General features: G+C 37.1%; 1 protein-coding gene across 1 annotated transcript in view; it reads left to right on the forward strand.

Moving 5' to 3' along the window:
* The window catches only part of LOC143259730 (uncharacterized), an 801,439-nt gene that overhangs the window by 718,867 nt on the left and 65,016 nt on the right, over nucleotides 1–17,556 (forward strand). The window contains exon 5 of the mRNA XM_076523132.1: nucleotides 2,224–2,358. Coding sequence (XP_076379247.1) covers nucleotides 2,224–2,358 — 135 coding nt within the window. The remainder of the gene's footprint in view (nucleotides 1–2,223; nucleotides 2,359–17,556) is intronic.

Here is a 17,556-nt window from a genome sequence, read left to right on the forward strand (position 1 = left end):
GTCTTCATATGTCACTGAACCACTAGATGCGTGACATTTGCGTTAATACATAAATAAATAAAGACCTCTACAGAAAGCGTGGTTACGCCCGTTCACTTTGCCTATCATAAACAAATCAATTGACGAGGAGGTCGGACGTGCAAAAACCTAGAAGGTAAGCTCTGCTACAAGGCGATAAGACGATCGAACATCCGCGATACAGGAAGCTTAAAATACATGCATAAGCAACCGTTATTCCCCCGAGAAAAAGGTTCTGGATACGGAAGCATCCGTTCCGTCTATAACGATTTTCATGGTAAACATTTGCCCATAGCTCAGGCTTGCTGCTGCGGTTCAAGTTAAATTGCCTTCAAAATTGCATCCCCTAGTGGCACTGCGTTATAATGGTAACCTGGCCACCGACTCGGATCGCTCGCATAAATTTCAGCTGGCGAGCTTTGCCAGAACTCGTAGCGCGTTGCGCGTGCTGGTAATTGACCGACGATAATGATAAACAGGAAGTTTTACACGAGTCGATCGGTGACGATGACGATGACGGGACCGGTGTTTTACGCGACGACTCCTGGCTATGTCATTTTGTTGCCGTGGGTTTTGCGCTGATAAGGACATTGACCAGGCCCGGGACACGATCATTTTGATGGAATTTTAGGACGAACATTTTGCACACAAAGTTAATCCTTTTGTAGATCATATTCTTCTCTATGCGCTCCAAATTAATCCTTTTATACATAAAATTCATCATTTGGCAAATCAGATTCACCGTTTTGTAAATCAAATGAACCCTTTCGCAGATCAATAGTTAATTATAAAACGTCATTCAAATGAATTTTACTATAATTATAATAATTTATATTATAATAATTTACCTAAAAGAAGGCTTTATTTTATTTTGTAAAAAGGTGAACATGATCTACAGAAGGATTAATTTCTAGTTTAAAATCTATAATTAATAGTTGATACTCCCAATATTGATATACTACTGATCTTGAAAAAGTATTAAAATGTGCAATAGTGTCTAAACAAACATTATTTAATCACCTGTATTGAAGTTCAATTTCACTTTAACAGTGTCTTCATCAAACATTTTGACAAAGTATTTACTCCATGTAATCTTAATATTCTCGAAGTTTGTGCAATAAATAAATCTTGCGAGAGTTCCAATTTTTCATTGGCATTCATCAATAGAGCCAGTGTAGAAAAGGCGTGTGTAATATCGATCACTTTCTGGAAGATATGGGAGGTCTTCACAAGCAGGAGGTCTGAGCTTATCCTCAGGCGGATTTCAGAAATTACGTCATTTTTCTGTATCAGGTACGGAATTGCAAAAGAGCGTGAAATGAAGGAGAACTTCTCTTGCTCAGATCCCGAGCGAGCCTTTTCGAATGAATAATCGTCTCAAACGATTTGCAAATTTTTCTCGCATCATATAAAAAAGCTTTCCGATTTCTCGCTTCTGTTTTAAAACACACAGGCAACATTGGAATAATTTGAACAAATTTTCCTATATCTTCATATTTTTGTATTTCAACCAGTTACTTTTATTACAAGTGCATTGAATCCAGTCAAATTATATTGCTTAAAAACAATTGACTGTTTCCAAGTAAGGACGACAAATGGACTGCGGATCTTTATGCAAAATGAAAATGTTATGCATCGGTTCAAAAAGCGGGAAATGCATTAACATTGATTTCTGTCTTGAATAATTTCAACGAGTTAGAAATAATGTAATCGAATTGTTAAAGGTTATAAATACATAAAATGCAGAAATTAATCTGATCCAATTGCACAAGCGCCAAATAGTTTAAATTAAAAACAGTAAAAATTTATTATTAAGTCTTATAAAGTTTCCGGATTTTAGAAATTTGACTGTATAATATTACAGCTTTCCGATGCCACTGGTATACCTTTTTCCGTTGAAAATCCCGAAACTTTAATATTGAAAAAGTTTGGATGGTATAACCAGAATGTAATATAACACAAGTCAATTTTAGTTCCAGTTTCGAAGTACATATCTGTTTCAATGTAAACATTCCACATGTAATACTGATGCGCATAATAAGTATATACGTGTTAAATAATGATAATTAGCTGAATACATGAAAATTATATAATGTTTCGGTTTAAACGATATCATTGACTATAAAAATGGTTAATATAAAAGAAATTCAATTCTCTAGACTTAAGCGGTTTGCCCGACATTGAAGTTTTTATTTTCTTTTTCAGAGCCTGCCACAAACGCCAGCTGGTGGTGTCGGTGGAAAAGGAAACGCAAGTGCTGGAGGAGGTTCTGGTATGGTAAATGGTTCTGGTGCCGATCTTCAAGATATACGTGACGGTGCTGCTATAAGCACAGAACACGTGAGTAACATTCTTTTATATTAGGTCTACCGGAAAGTTCTGTCCGATAATGTCATTGCAAATTTCGATAGGTATGCACATGTTCATTTGAGACATATATTTTTGAGAAATGTTACTCACAAATTGCCATCACGCTGGCAAGATGTCATAAGTAACGACGGAAATTATATTGTACAATAAATATTACTAAATTTATGAAAAATCTATTATTTCCTTACATTTTTTAAACGGACAGAACTTTCCAATATTTTCTCTATCACTGCAGCTTCAATTGGTTCTGTTGAACTGCGTACTTGCTGCAGGAATTCGACAAGCGCGCAGAAAAGTGAACCATTTCAAACTTTTTACTTTATAATTACTGAAATCGTGAGGATGACATTGTCCGAAATAAATTCATTTCATAATGCGTATCGCAATCGCATAACACATTTCAACAGGTACATATACTTGTAACATCTGTGTCAACTGAAAATTAAACCACTCCGACTGACGTTTCCAGTGATAATAACATGTTTTAATATCAAACGTTATCATTGCAAAAATTATAATACATTTTCGTATAACAGTTTGAGATTAGAATGACCAAATCAGTGAAAATGGCAAGATTCAGATTTTTTCTTTTACAGTAACCGGAATTATAAAAACGTTTTTATGAATGAACTTCTTTATTCAAGCATATACTAGAAAGAATATGAATCATATGAAGTTTTAATAAGTCCAATCTTGTCATTGTTGTAAGGTACATTATTTGTGTATACATTGCTTTTATGCATTTATGTCTGCTCAGTTGCACTACAAATTCTGGCCCACCCTGTGTAACGTTATTACTTCGCTTCTGCCATATGAAATATTTTAGCGAACAAAAGAAATTTCACTCTCGTTTTAGAAGAAAGGTACCACAAAGAAAATATATTCAATTAGCTTTTTCTTTTGATTAGACTTGAAAAATACGGCATAGTTCCAATTTATCTCGCTGCAAAGTAATCTCTAGGACTTTCCTAGACGTGCACGTATGTCGACGGTTTTTCGTTGCCTTTTTTGTTTCGTGATATCTGCTACCCAAGGATATAAAGGTGGCTGCGAAATAAGGCGAAAGAAAGCAAACAATGCCCGCCGGCACACTGAATGACTCACTTTGTTGCTTTCAATGCGAAACTTTCCTCGTGGAGGCACTTTTAAAGAAGTTTCGAAGAATCGTAACGGCAATCATTGCCGAAGGAACGGCCGATTTGTTCTTGCTCACTCGGTTGAGGATTCGCCGTTATTTTTTCTTCTTTACCACTATCTTCCGTCCGGGTAACAGTCGAAATTTTTACCACACAGCTAGTATCACGTTTTTATCTTATAAACTATTTAAACAAACCGTCTTTGCACTGTAACACATGTAGACGTTAGTCATCTAGTTTGTTACCAATACTTGATCATTAGACTTAGTGCAGACTTGCAATAAATATAAACATTCTTCTCTTTGTAAGAACTTGTTAATAACGATGAGGTTGCAATTAGTGTAAAAGAAAAAGGAATCATAGACCAAGAGGTCAACTAAAGGATTCCGCACAACAATATACGTTATACAATATTACGTTAAAAAGCACAACGCCTTCATGGAAATTTCGAGTAATGTAATCAGCAAAGTTACCATCGATTGTATTCTGAATCCGAAACTTATTACTCGCAGCTTGATATCCCGCTCATCTTTCACACGGCGGCAAAACAGTCCGCAGACCATCGATTCGATCAACAGGATTAAAAAAGCTCGAAAGACAGTTCAATCGGAAATCGCCTGGACGTAGCCGGGAATCCAGGAATTAAGCGATTACTTCCGAAGTTAACTATTGTTCCAGCTGGTCCATCAATCGAACGCCTCCCCTTTCTGCCCACCCCAGCCACCTTCCCACCCACTTCTACACCCTGGTCGCCCATTCCAGCGTGCTCCGCCCCGTTCGATCCTCCCTTCCGATTTTCGCGCGTTGATCCATTCGCACGGAATTAAAACCTTTATCTACGTTTCTCCGCCTGCTTCGTCGAGCCTCGAGCCTCAAACGGCGAGAACGGACGGGAATGAGACTCGTAGTGGGGCTGCTGCTGCAACGTGCTGCCTGGAAACCGTGGACCCGATCGAGAGCAATGCTCATGGAATACCTGCAATCGTTTGTTTCGAGACGTTCGGTTTCCTGCTCCATCCTCGTTCGGTCTGATAAGCGACGTCAATTTCTGCGTCATCTCCCCTTTTCCAGTTTTCCTACACTCTGTGTCTTCTTTCATTCGCCGAAACCAGTCTACGCCTTCTCGTTCATTACGTTCCATACCCACTCGCGAATCGTCCCATTCCCTTGCGTTTCCTCAGTTCCCTTCGTTCGCTTATTATAATTGTTTCATTTTGTACAATATTTCCGACGTCACCCTTTATCAGTGTTCCGTTGAATGGAAACGAGACACGCCGAAACTTCGTTGAATAGATTTACGACAGACTGCACGGTAGTTTAGGAAGCGGTAATTTGTGACTAAAAGACTTTTCGGAGACTTCGTAATTAGAGTTTTTTTAGGTCGCTGATGCCGAATTGAAAAATAGAAATTCAATTTCAAAATGGCGTAGTAGTATAGTAACGTAAATATGATGTGATTTATATCATATTTTTTAAATATAAAGCAAGATTTTATGATAGATTTGTATTAAATGGGTCTGTAATAACACATTTTCTTAATCTGCGAAATAAATAAAAAAAGAACGAGAAGATGTATGTGCCATTTGAACATCATATGAATTTACGTTAACAAAGTGGTGTGGTGTAAATTGATCGATTTTAGATATTGATGTCAATGGATACGAGAGTACAACATATAGTACATCATTCTTGGAGAATAGAATGCAATTCAGTGATAGTAGAAACTCAATCCTCTTCGCTACCAACGTTATAGTCAATCACAATCTTACAATTCACGCAAAAAAAGACAATATTTAATCGTGTGCACGTCGTTATTTAAAAATATTTGCAGACAAATAGAGTATATATTTAATGCATTTATGGTGTAAATGAGTAATTAAAAATTAGGAGAATTTTAGAGTTATTACTATATATGTACATATAAAATATATTGAATGTATTATTCTATCATCATATAGTCAATTTCATATTTTATAAACTCATTATATACTCGGTTCATTATTCTCGTAAATGATATTAATGATTTTGATTTTTTTTATTAAATATGACTGTGGCGAATGTATCAACAGTGAGAGGATGAAAACTCCTCTCTCTCTCTCTCTCTCTCTCTCTCTCTCGCTTTCTCTTCCCTTATCTCTTATTCAACTATACACGTCGGAAATTTTCAATCGGCGGAGCAACATTAATCTGTTGCGAAGTATTTGAGGTTAAATGTAGCTTATGTGGAATGATTATGTAGGTTATGTAGAATGGTGCGAATGTAAAGCGATTGTAAAGCGCATTTGTGTAATAGCATTAAAGAGGGAGGTGCAAATTGTACTTATATTGTAAAATTGTAAAAATATAATCCAAATTAATATAATAAAATTGTAAGATCACGAGGCAGTGAAGAATTCATAAAGAATGGAGTTAAGATTGCAACATAGAAATTCTGTAAAATAAACTGTAAAAATTCTAGGATATTAAATTATAAAAATTACATTCTCGAAAATATGAATAGTGTACACTTGTACATATATGTAGGCGTATATCATTTTTTTTAACACGTTAACTGCCACATCAGTGCCTATAAAAGGTACTCAAAAACAGTACAACTTATTTCATAATGTAAAAATAAGAAAAACTACAACAGTTGCTTTTCGAATCCTTTTACATCGCACAAATCTTGAGATAGTTCGTTTTACTTAGAAACGTTGAATAAAGAACAGGAGCATTAGTTTTGCTTTATCATCGTGTATCGTGCATTACCTTTCTCTGCATTTAAGACCATTTTCCTATTAATTCTCTTATGTACACTTTCTTCGTAATTTCCGCTGTTATTTAATTCCATTTCTTCAAGCTTTCCATTTTCACCGCGGTCGTTTTTCTGTAGCAATGTTTTTTCGGTTCCGCTTACTGGTAAAGTCCTCCTTATTTATACGCCTGTAATTTCTCCGTCTTCTTCTTATAGGTACGCTAACGAAGCTAGTTTCTTTCCATTCCCTTCAACAATTTTAACTGTGTTTTCCTCGTATCATTCGACCATATTTTCTATCTTACTTGTGTTATTTCGCTTGGTTAAGGAATTGATAATATGATTATGATCTTCATTTTCATGAGACATGCGTTGTACGTACACACTATTGCTCGTCATTGTATACGTCTTCTTCATCACGCGAATATTCTGCTGTTCCTCTCCATGGCTTTTCCATTTCCCTTTCAATGACGTAGGCTCTTTTCGTAATTTTTGGGGGCCGTGCTATCGATTTATATGAGACAGCAGAAAGAGCTCTTCTTCGCAAATTCCCGGGCTGGTTATATGGATTCTATGTGTAATCTAGAACCGAGATTGGGGCAGAGAAAAAAAGAGAGGGACCCCGTTCGAATATTTCATCATTGTCGAAAGCTTTTTCGTTCAGTCATTGTTCAATCGAGGTATCACTTCGAAAAACTTTTGTGGAATAAATGCTTTCATTTCCGATCGTATAAAGACTGATATTAGTTCGTTATTTTCGCATGTGTACAAACAGAGAACATGAAAGCTCAATGGAAAGCTCAATTTTTAATGGAACCATATACATATTTTTTGATGACATTTTAAATTTCAATTATCTGTAGCAATGCAGCTGGAGTTTCGGTGCACTGATTGACAAAATTTCACTTCTGTTTGAAATATCGAAGATGGAGTTGAATTTCTGATAACAAAACCGATACGAATAAATTGAATAAACACGTATGTATAGTGTTGTTCTAATGATACAAAAATGATTAGCTTGCGAGTTATCATAGTAGTTTCTATCGTATCACTTCGAATATACCAGTGCTACAAACTTTATTTTTTCGTACAAAATTTCGAGCTTAATTAAGTCTGAGGAGTGTGTCAACGAAACTCGGTTGTGTGAAGAAAAACCCTATTTAGTGGTGTTATTCCCCGGTTTGCGTTTTCTTCGGTAAGGCGAGGATGATGTTGAACAATCGCGACAATTACTCGATAAGTAAATCGTCAGCGTAGCACGCGCGAGCGCAGGAATTGCTGGTGCAAGTTCGTGGCTCCCGAATGTTCTCAGGAATTCACCCATTAAGGAATTAGTGAACGTGTTTAACAAGGGGAAGTAGGGTGCAACTTCACAGTCAGCACGGTTTCCGGCTAACTGCTGTACCTAGATAAATCGAAACGCAGGAAACTCCTATAGAGATATGGTTAAGTTCAACGTGATTCAGTATCCACGAAGTTCACATTCTTGGATCGTCGCCTCTGCAACGACTTACTAAGACACAAAAATGTAATTAAATGTCTCGAAATCATTTACATGCAATGATTACTAAAATCTCCTGATGCTTTTGAACATAATGTGACCGTACTGTTAAATTCTTCTAATACATAAACTTTTCGGCAGACTTCACATTAGATTGCGGATTACATGCATTCACGGCGAAAGTAAGTTGAGTGAAATTTAAAACAGTGACACAGTTTAAACAACTGAACGATACTAATATACCATTGTCAACTTTCTAAATTTCTTAAAGAAAGAACGTAGTTCCTCAGCAATTCCTGATTCTTGCAATAGATGCAGACACTTTTTTTATTTTGCACACAAATCCGCAGTCTACTTCACACGACGAGCTACCTTCGTATCGTGTCTTTTCTATCGAAGAACTTTTGAGTATAAAACTCTTCCACCCTCTATATGACAAAGTACGTAATAATGCTAACAGCATTCGAATTAATTCTTCTCCGCTGGAATTGGTTCATAAAAATCTGAAGTTACCGCGCATAATGCGGTCGCGATGTAAAAACCAGATCAAATTTCACCGTTTCCGTTGAGGCGCTGCGAAGTGGTTGTTATGCTCGTCGGCATCGCCGCGGTACATCCTTATCTGCGCGGGTTGAGTCAACGAAAACGGAAAGGAGAAAAATAGCACTGGTAATCCGGTCAACGAAAATTCCGTCGGCAATCTTCTATGCAATTATCCGTAAATGTGGACGGATTTTTTAAAGCGAGAATATTACGTCGTAAAGTCAGTTCGTCGCTAGAATAACCTGAACAGCGAGAACAGCCGGAAAATTAGTCGGCGACATTCGCCGGGGACCGGAAGTACCAAACGACGACGGCCCGTGGCGAGCACGTACACATCCGACGACGTTTTATTTTCGCCACTGGTTGAACGCCCCGCGCTCACGGAAAAACTAATTTCGTAATTGCAATCCAAATTTCTCAGCAACGACCATACTAGGCGGTGGCATTCTTCCGCAGGGCCGTTCCTCGCAGACGTTGGCGGCTCAAAGCGACGCGCTTTGTTGTCTCCATCTTCCTTCCCGCGCTCTCTCCCCAACGCTGCACTCCTTCCATGTCGCTTTCGTTAAATTTCGCTCCTACTTATTTCCTTTAATCGAGCCCTACTACGCCCCGTCTTTCTTTCTGCGACCGGCTTCAACGCAATCGACTTTGTACCGTACCGCCGCCCTATTTTGCTTTGAATGCCACTTGTAAAATTGTTAATTTTTGTTCTTGTCATAGATACCAATCTGACCGCAGTTGATCGAGTTCTCTTAAGTTAACAGAGAATTTACTGTCGTCATTAGTGATGGGATCAACGAGGAGATCTCCAATCTGCGAATTAAAAAAATTATGCTACTTTTACCGAACGATACTTTTGACAATTTTCTTCATGCGTCTTACAGTTCACGAGCGATAATACAAAATTGAAAAATTTTCAGTTGCGAATGGTAGTATAGTGACACTATAAATAATTATGGAGGATAAGAAAAGGAAGAGAAGCGTTTCGTTCCGAGTCTGCTGAAGTATACAGCACTCCTCATTAACAATTATGTGCTATCTAGCAGACCTTCTCTTGGAGCGGATTATCGTATTGATGTGTAAAGACAGTATAGTAATACCTAAACTCTTGCACGTTTTTCGGACGCAGCTTGCTCAGTTGGCGTGGGTTAAAATAGAAATTGCTTTGCTATAATTGGCAGAAGATTCATTGCTGAGGCAGGATTCACTGCGGATTTGATGTGCTTTTGTTTTTCGGGTAGGAAAACGTGCGCGAGTCCAGGTATTACAGAAAACGTAGTACATATATGTATAGGGACCGTTGACGGATCAGGGTAGTTGTTGGATGGGTTCGCTCTGCAGGAAAGCGTAGAAGACAGCTATTGCAGTGGTATACCTCATAAGCGATTAAAGCCATCAAAAATGTTCTTTTGAAAAAGTTGTATAAAATAAAAAAATAAATTTGTATCTAATTATGGTAGTGGAGGAGATTTTGGAACCAAAATAATTTGAACCCTGAATTTTTATACTCGCAGCCTTCCAGCGGTTATAGAGACGCATTCAACAAGGTTCCATTCTCTTCATATCAAAGTTTCTTAACCTTTTTAAGGATTGGGAATTTGTTCTTGAAAATAGTGTCCATACAAAATTAACACCCTTATCTTTTGTTTTCAATAGACATTTGTTCGTGATGAATTTTTCTCTAAGAGGATGTCATCCCTAGATACTTCTTCTAAAAAGAGTTCTTATGAAACAGATATTTTGAAACATACAGGTTCGATGAAAACTAGTTGCTTGAAAAGTTCAGAAGAATTTTAGTTAATGCATTAAAAAAGGTTCCATCAGAAAATCACAAACAATCTTCGAGCTCTGAATTATTTAAAATTGCCTTGTGAGAACAATACCTGAATTATTTTCTTCAAAATTGTTTAGTATTGTTCTAATAGCATTGACTGAAAAGTACTCAATATTTGTTACAATTATTGAGAACTCGCTTATTACTAATAAACAAAATATGTTCTAAGCACTTTTTAAATTAAAACTTTTACACTTCAAGAATTTTTCTTGAACAGATTCTTGCACATTCTCGTCTGAAACATTCCATCATAAAAATGAATGTAGTCATTAGTAATTCTGAGCTTCCTTTGCGAAACTCACGAAAACTTCGTGTACTTAGGGACTTAGTTAACTTAAGGTTTCAGATCCTTGTGATTTAATGTCCTTATAATCCTTATAATTTAATGTCTCCTAATCTTTTTACAGCTTCGACGAGGAAAATTCAAGTTCTTAATTTCTCTTAATCTTTTGTTTTCTCTTCGTAATTTTTTATTTCTGATCCCCTGAGCTGTTCTTTCCTGCTTCGTTCGGTTCCGTTGCTCCCATCTGGCACATTTATCGGGGTCCGTTCCAAATTCTTCTCTTTCTTGCGCCGTCATTTTATCTTCTTCGAACCACACTCTAATTCCCTTCGGTATCCTTTGCCTTCTTCTAGCCATGTCTTTACTCCTCAGCATTCGTGGACGTGCGCTGCCAACGCTCCATTTTTATTTCGTCGAATTTTTGTTGTTTAATTTCTTTAAGTCACGAGACTGCAACTAAGCACAACCGAAACAACAGAATGCACAAGAAGTGAACTATAGAAACTTCGTTTCAAACTTTCTTTCTGCATGTTAAGGTTGCAGTCGATAGTTTTACGTGGAACTGAAATTGCTCTCCATTCGTTTTTGTCAAAATATCAGGAGTAAAAGAAAGACTAACATATATTTAAAAAAATGATTATTGAATTGAAGAAAATTGCAGCAAATATTACCATCACGTTATGGTATCATTCAGAATAAAAGTAACGATTGCCAACCTTGATACATCCTTCAGAAATAGTTGCATAAAGATAATACTTTACCAGTGTCTGTTATATTCTTCGAATTAACAACAAGTATGTTTCATTTGCAATGCCACATTTTAAATTGATCAAATATGGAATGAGTACAATCATTTTGATGCATTCTTGAAACATCGTTATTGTTCTTGTTATCGCTATCGTTATACGTTCTTGATAAAAGAATATTTTAAAAAATAATTGAAATTGTACGAGTATTAGAATTATTGCCTGAAAATCTTAATTCGTATCTTGCGATAGCGATAGGGCAATTGTTCTCGTAATAACATTCCAAGGTCCGATTTCAATTTCTGCGACAATTATTTGTCGGTAGCGAAGTCCGATCTATTTTGTAAAACATATTTCGATGCTTGTTCTGAGATCTGAGATTAAAGGTCCCCTATTTGTTCATTTCCTGTCTCTGATCGCGAGAGGAAATGAAAAACGCAACGATTAAGCGAAGACAGACTGTTGAATTAAAGTTTGATTAACTGACCTTGTTGGAAGCTGTTGGCTCTCCTCCTTCACTTCCATACTACGGCAGCTCTGCTTTTTATAGGTCACGTCTGAGAGTTAATAGAGGTGAAGCGGTAAGAGATTAAGAATGAATTGTTCTACGGGAAACCATCAAACTTTCCTCGCATAAGTAGACCGTGCAGCAACGAGATTATGCTTTACATTTTACTAAGTATGGCGCACGACGAGAGTTCAGAGACACTGAATACTACATTGAATTTTATAATTATAGAAAATTTTATAACTCATACGAATATACGAATTTTATACTCGTACGAATATAAAACAATACGAATAGTTCAAATTACACATAGAAGACGAACTGCCTAAGAAGGTTAATAGCTATTAGCAGACAAAAGTAAAGAACGTGTAGATGACACACAAAGCAATAAAAAAATTAAACTACTTTAAGAATATACAAATATTATTTTCGACTCTCGACTGATCAAAACTATTAAAAAGAAATCAATCTTTCTCTTAGCAACCCATTAAAAAATATGCTATTTTGTAATTTTCAAACAAGTTATTAGATAATTATTTCACAGTGTAACTATCTCATAATTATTTCATATGTAACAGCAAAAATGCTTACATTTCTCAAATACCAATAAACCTTTATCCGTTGCAATAAAGTCGTTAAGGTTTTTTTGACCTTGTACTATATAACATTACACCTTTTTCGGCGTACTGTATCTGTAAAAACCACGATGATGGTAGGGAAAGTACAATGTCAGGCCGTGCATGGTTGAAAACAAAGGGAACGAAAGGAAGACTCGACGCGATATAACAAAAGATCCAGCCAGCGTAGCTCTGAATTCTATTCCCCGTGGTCCACCGCCCAACACCCATCTTTCCCAGCGCATTGCTCGGCACTTTTTTTCTCTTCTCTTCTCTTCTTCAGACTGTATAATATGGAAAGCGTTGGAAAATGCTCGCAGCTTCCGTTGTCCGTTGCCTCTCCCGAATTCAATAGCGATCTTGGTCTGACTTTATCAACGATGAAGTTAGGAGTTAAGCAACGGACTTACACGAGTCGCAGCTTCGTCAAAAGCGTGGGTCAGCTAACATAGAGATTTTATTTTCCCGCCATAATGAACCCTTGTTGGCGCGATCTCGGCAAATGCTGCCGACAACAGGGTCTAATTAAATGTCATCTCTCAAAGATTCTGCTTTCTTTTTATTGTCGTGGAATTTGACGGATTTCTCATTAATTATCCAATTTCCGTGGCTTCCACGAGATTGCTTTCCTGCAGCACAATAATTCGAGAGAAAATGCGTAAAAGAAAGGTGGGTATTGTGAGCAGAGGTATTTAGTAATCTTTAATACTAGATTTACGGAACCCGTCAAAATGACGGGTTTTTAATTTACGATTATTCATATCGTAAAGATATATTTATGACTTACGGCAAATGTTGTAATAATACTTGTTCAAAATCAGAATAAATGTCTTATTGTTACTTTTATAAATTAATATAAAACCGCTGTTTTTTTGTGCTCCGTAAATCTAGTGTTAAGTAGCTGACAGTGGAACTATCAAAAGCTGACACAGTGGTACCTTGGTTATCCGGACTAAGCAAAAAAAAAGTGACATTAACGTTTATCTTTATTAATTTGTAGAATTTTCTGTATTCCATATGGGTTGCCTTAGATTGAACTGAATGCATGCAAAACGTATTTGGATAATGGAGAATTCAAGGACCGGATAATTCAAATTCTACTGTATATCGTATTAAAGCTTGAATGCTCCAAGTACCATCAAGTTTCTCTTCCTGGATCATCTGCTTGCTGTTTGAAATTTTTGTCTGAACTTTTAAAAAACGAAGCCAGTTCGACGTTTCTCCTTTTAGTCCTGATTATGTTGATTTGTTTTTTACGGTCGAATCGATTTGTTTTTAGAAATATCTAGAAATCGAACTTTTTCGTACATACACTAACCATCTATCACAACTTAAGTAATCGGAATCATACACTTCAAAATACAATCATTTTTAAAAAAGGAGTAAACGTCACACAGTTTTTAGATTTCTAATTTCACACATTCTAGATTGCAGATTTTTAATTTCACACGTTGTAAATTCCAGATTTCTCATTTCACGCATTCTCTTTCATCCTACGATCGTGAAATCAAGTTATAAAGCCTCAATAGATAGCAAAGAGCTTTACTTCTACAGTGCTGAACGGCAGTCGTACAATGTTGCGATTTGCATTCATAATCAGAGACGGTTTTTTCTGCTTAATCAAATGTCACGCGTCCGTTAATCACAACTCTTCGTTACGCGATAATGCCTGGGAACGTCAATTAAATCGGAATGGGGAATTCCATTAAATCGGAGGAAAGAAAGAACGACGATGGCGCCAGACAAAAGCGGCAACGTGGTAGGTATGCGAGTAGCCCTTTGGCACGAGCCAAATTTCCTCGAGTCATGCTTTCACTCGGCAGGTCGTAAACTGCAATCTCTGGCCGGCGTCGTTTCGTATTTTCCACCCTCTGGAAATTTGTTATCGTGATCACTTCGACCCTCGTTCCATCCAATTTCCCCGGAATGGAGGCACGGGCTCGCCTCTTTGAAACGGAACGGGCGTCCGTTGCGTCGCGTTGTGTCGCGGGCCACTCGGGGCCTTCTCGTCTTGGTGCGATCGCTCGATTTGCAACGAGGGACACGGAAATCGCGAATGGGACAACAGCTTCCGCGACAAAGGCGGGATCGTATCTTGAAAACTCGCGATTGTCCGGCGTATCTCCTTTGCGTGTACCGCTCGGTGAAGTTGCGTCCATAACTCATCGGCTGATGACGATATGTATCGTTTACCTCCCCAATAATTACGGTGGCAAACGAAAGAAAGTTTAAATATCAGTGTAGTAGGCAAAAACACCATAGTTTTACAAGGAGGAACTATATTTTATAACAGTAATTAATTTTTCACACATTATGTACGCCATATGAAATAGTAAGAACGAAGGAATTGCACCAAGGGATGAAAACATGAGTGTTTCGTTTAAAACAATGAAGCAAGTGATAAATCTATGTGGACGAAAGTAAGTTTACAGTTTAATTAGATGTTTCTCTGATTACATTTTTTATATTCACACGCGTACTATTTCTAATAATTTGTATGTCCTTCTTTACTACTATTATAGCTTGCAATCTCTTTGGTATATACTTTTACTTCACGCATCAGAGAAAATTTAATGTCTTATCGCAAAAATTGACATTTCCTGGTTTCAAGTTGCATAAACTTGTTTATACCGATATAACGAATTTGAAGGGTTACCTTTTTCATCTGAGCGTAAAATGGTAATTTAAAGACTATCGTAATTTCTCCCATAAATGTTCGGAGGTCAGAATTGAATCTTTTTGTGTTTCTAAGAAGTATTTCTCATAAGTTTGCGTCTCTAATGACATAGTATTCAACTGAGAATTGTATCTTTACATAATAGGAAAACGTTGATTGCTACATAGAGATTTTCAACACTCGGTCGAACGGTGGTTTATGGACGACGGTGCATCTGGTAGAACTCCTTCTACGCTGGTGAACGATAAAAGACGAAACGCAAATAAATCGCGTCCCTTTTTATATCTTCGGTCAGTGATGGGATCAGGGTGCTACTAAAGTTTACAATCTTTCCACGCCTGCAAGCACACGCACACGATTGTAATCGCTGATGGAGCGTTTGCAAACTCAGCTCTGACATGTTTCTGGACCATGCGTTTCTCTAAGCCTATCGTAAATTCTCCTGCACTGGATTAGCATCTGCAAAGAATGTTTCGTAAGAATCCGTTTTGTAAGATTCTAGCTGCAAAATACGTCAGAGAAGGAGTGGGCTCAGAGACCAAATTATTATTAGTATGCAGTTTTATTTTTAAATAGTTGCATTAGGAATGAAGCTATATAAATAAATATTAGGGACGTTGTTAGGTCGAGTAATATGGAACGTAGGATTTTTAATCATTCACAATCTGATTGCTTAAATGATCACGTGTCGACCTGTGGTTTATTCATTCGTATCAACTACAGATTTATTTATCTTATTTAAGGTTCTTTTTTACTTGGTTATGTCGAATTTTTGCAGAAATTTCACGTCTAAGTGATCTCCCTGTTATCGGCATTTCAAAAAGGTGATTTATTTGCTAAAAGGGCCAAAAAGGCATTTTCTTAGAATTATCGATCTTTAAAATCGACTGTCTTTTATATATATGTATGTTTGTATGTATGTATGTATGTATGTATGTATGTATGTATGTATATAAGCTACTAATACTATAGCTTTTTCAAATAATGTCTTTTGGTTGCTATAATATCTCCGTGTCTGCATGGAGATATGTGCATGTCAATAAATCAGTAAATTTCGTGTAAAATAATTTTTATTCGCTTAGAGTTAATTTATACAGCAGTTCCATTTACCATTCAATGGAATATTAATATATTTCGTTGATCTGATTTTATTTCCCATCAGATTTGGTCGAGATACTCCGAATACATCGCCCATGCATATGACGCGATGTTTCCTCTCAACACCCTTGCTTTGTTAATTTTATTATCGCATTATCATCCTAACCGCATAATGGGACTTTATGGCAGTGGGCCGACAATGGGCCAGCACGCGGTAACGAAACTGAGTCATTATTCCTAAACAGACGTCGCACCGTTCGGTAAAACTATATCGCAGGATTCACTCCACTATCCTACGTAATCAAAGTTCCGATCGGAATCGGCGCGATTTAACTGCGCCCGAAAGACAGGGAAAATTTTATTTAATCCCCGTCCGCCTCACTATCCGAAAAAATTTCAGAATTTATTCAATTTTCTACAACTCGCGCCGCTGGTAATTCGACTCCCGTGAGGGAACTTTTTTAGCAATTATTTCGAACGCACGGCGTGTCGCGTCGATCGAAAACCCGGCATCCATCGTTCACGTTCGCATTTCGCATTTCAGTTTTCTCACCTTTGTTGAGTCGCGAAACGCTAAACGCTACATCCATGTAGTTTGGAACGTGCCTTTATTTAACGGCGAAGAAGCTTCAGTTTCTCCTTTGACCGGCGTGTTACGTGACCAATTAATTCCTTTCAAACACGAGTCGCTTCGTTTTGCTTGGCAGCTTTTCACATTCGCCCTTCGTGCACATCTGTTCCACATCGCGAAAGTCTTTGGAAATAAAAAGTGCGCGGACTCTAATGGATTCCATCAGCTTGGATAAATTTCGCTCGACCCTCAGCGCTCTCGAAGATTCTTCATTATTTTGCGATCACTCATTATGTACCGATCTTCTTGGTTCTTGAGTTTTCGCTTCATAGTTTATCCGGCATTTTTCCTCCTAAGACTCTGATGTGTGGAGAGTTTAGAAGCCAATCGACGCGAGTCGATACCAATAAATACCAACAATACCAATGTATATGCAATCATAAAAAAATGCATATATAAACCCTTGACGTATCATTTTCTTTGTTGTATGATAGGGGAAACTAATGACATCTCTTTTAATAAATGTTTCGTAAACTAACTTTAAAATCACTCGTTAAACATAAATAGTAATATAACAAAATGATAATTTTGTACGCTTCTGTATAAATTTATTCATATTCACTGATTTACACCTGTACAAACCGTGTTTACGATAAAACCTTCGTTCGTGTTACAATGATTAGAACTTCCGCGATTGTAATAATTTCTTAGAAAAATATTTATTGTATATATACCTACATTTTCTCGAATGCTTAAAATTTGGTCAAATGTGAACAGAATCTTAGATACGATAACTCGAGCCTTGTATATACCTCGTTTTTATAATTGTTGACAATCGGCAAGTATAAAAATGAGCTGCAAGCTTCGAATAATCGTACCTCCTCTTACCAAATTGTCCAATTTTGTTTACAAACTGAAGG

This window comes from Megalopta genalis, chromosome 6, assembly GCF_051020955.1.
Source record: "Megalopta genalis isolate 19385.01 chromosome 6, iyMegGena1_principal, whole genome shotgun sequence".
Classification (NCBI taxonomy): domain Eukaryota; kingdom Metazoa; phylum Arthropoda; class Insecta; order Hymenoptera; family Halictidae; genus Megalopta; species Megalopta genalis.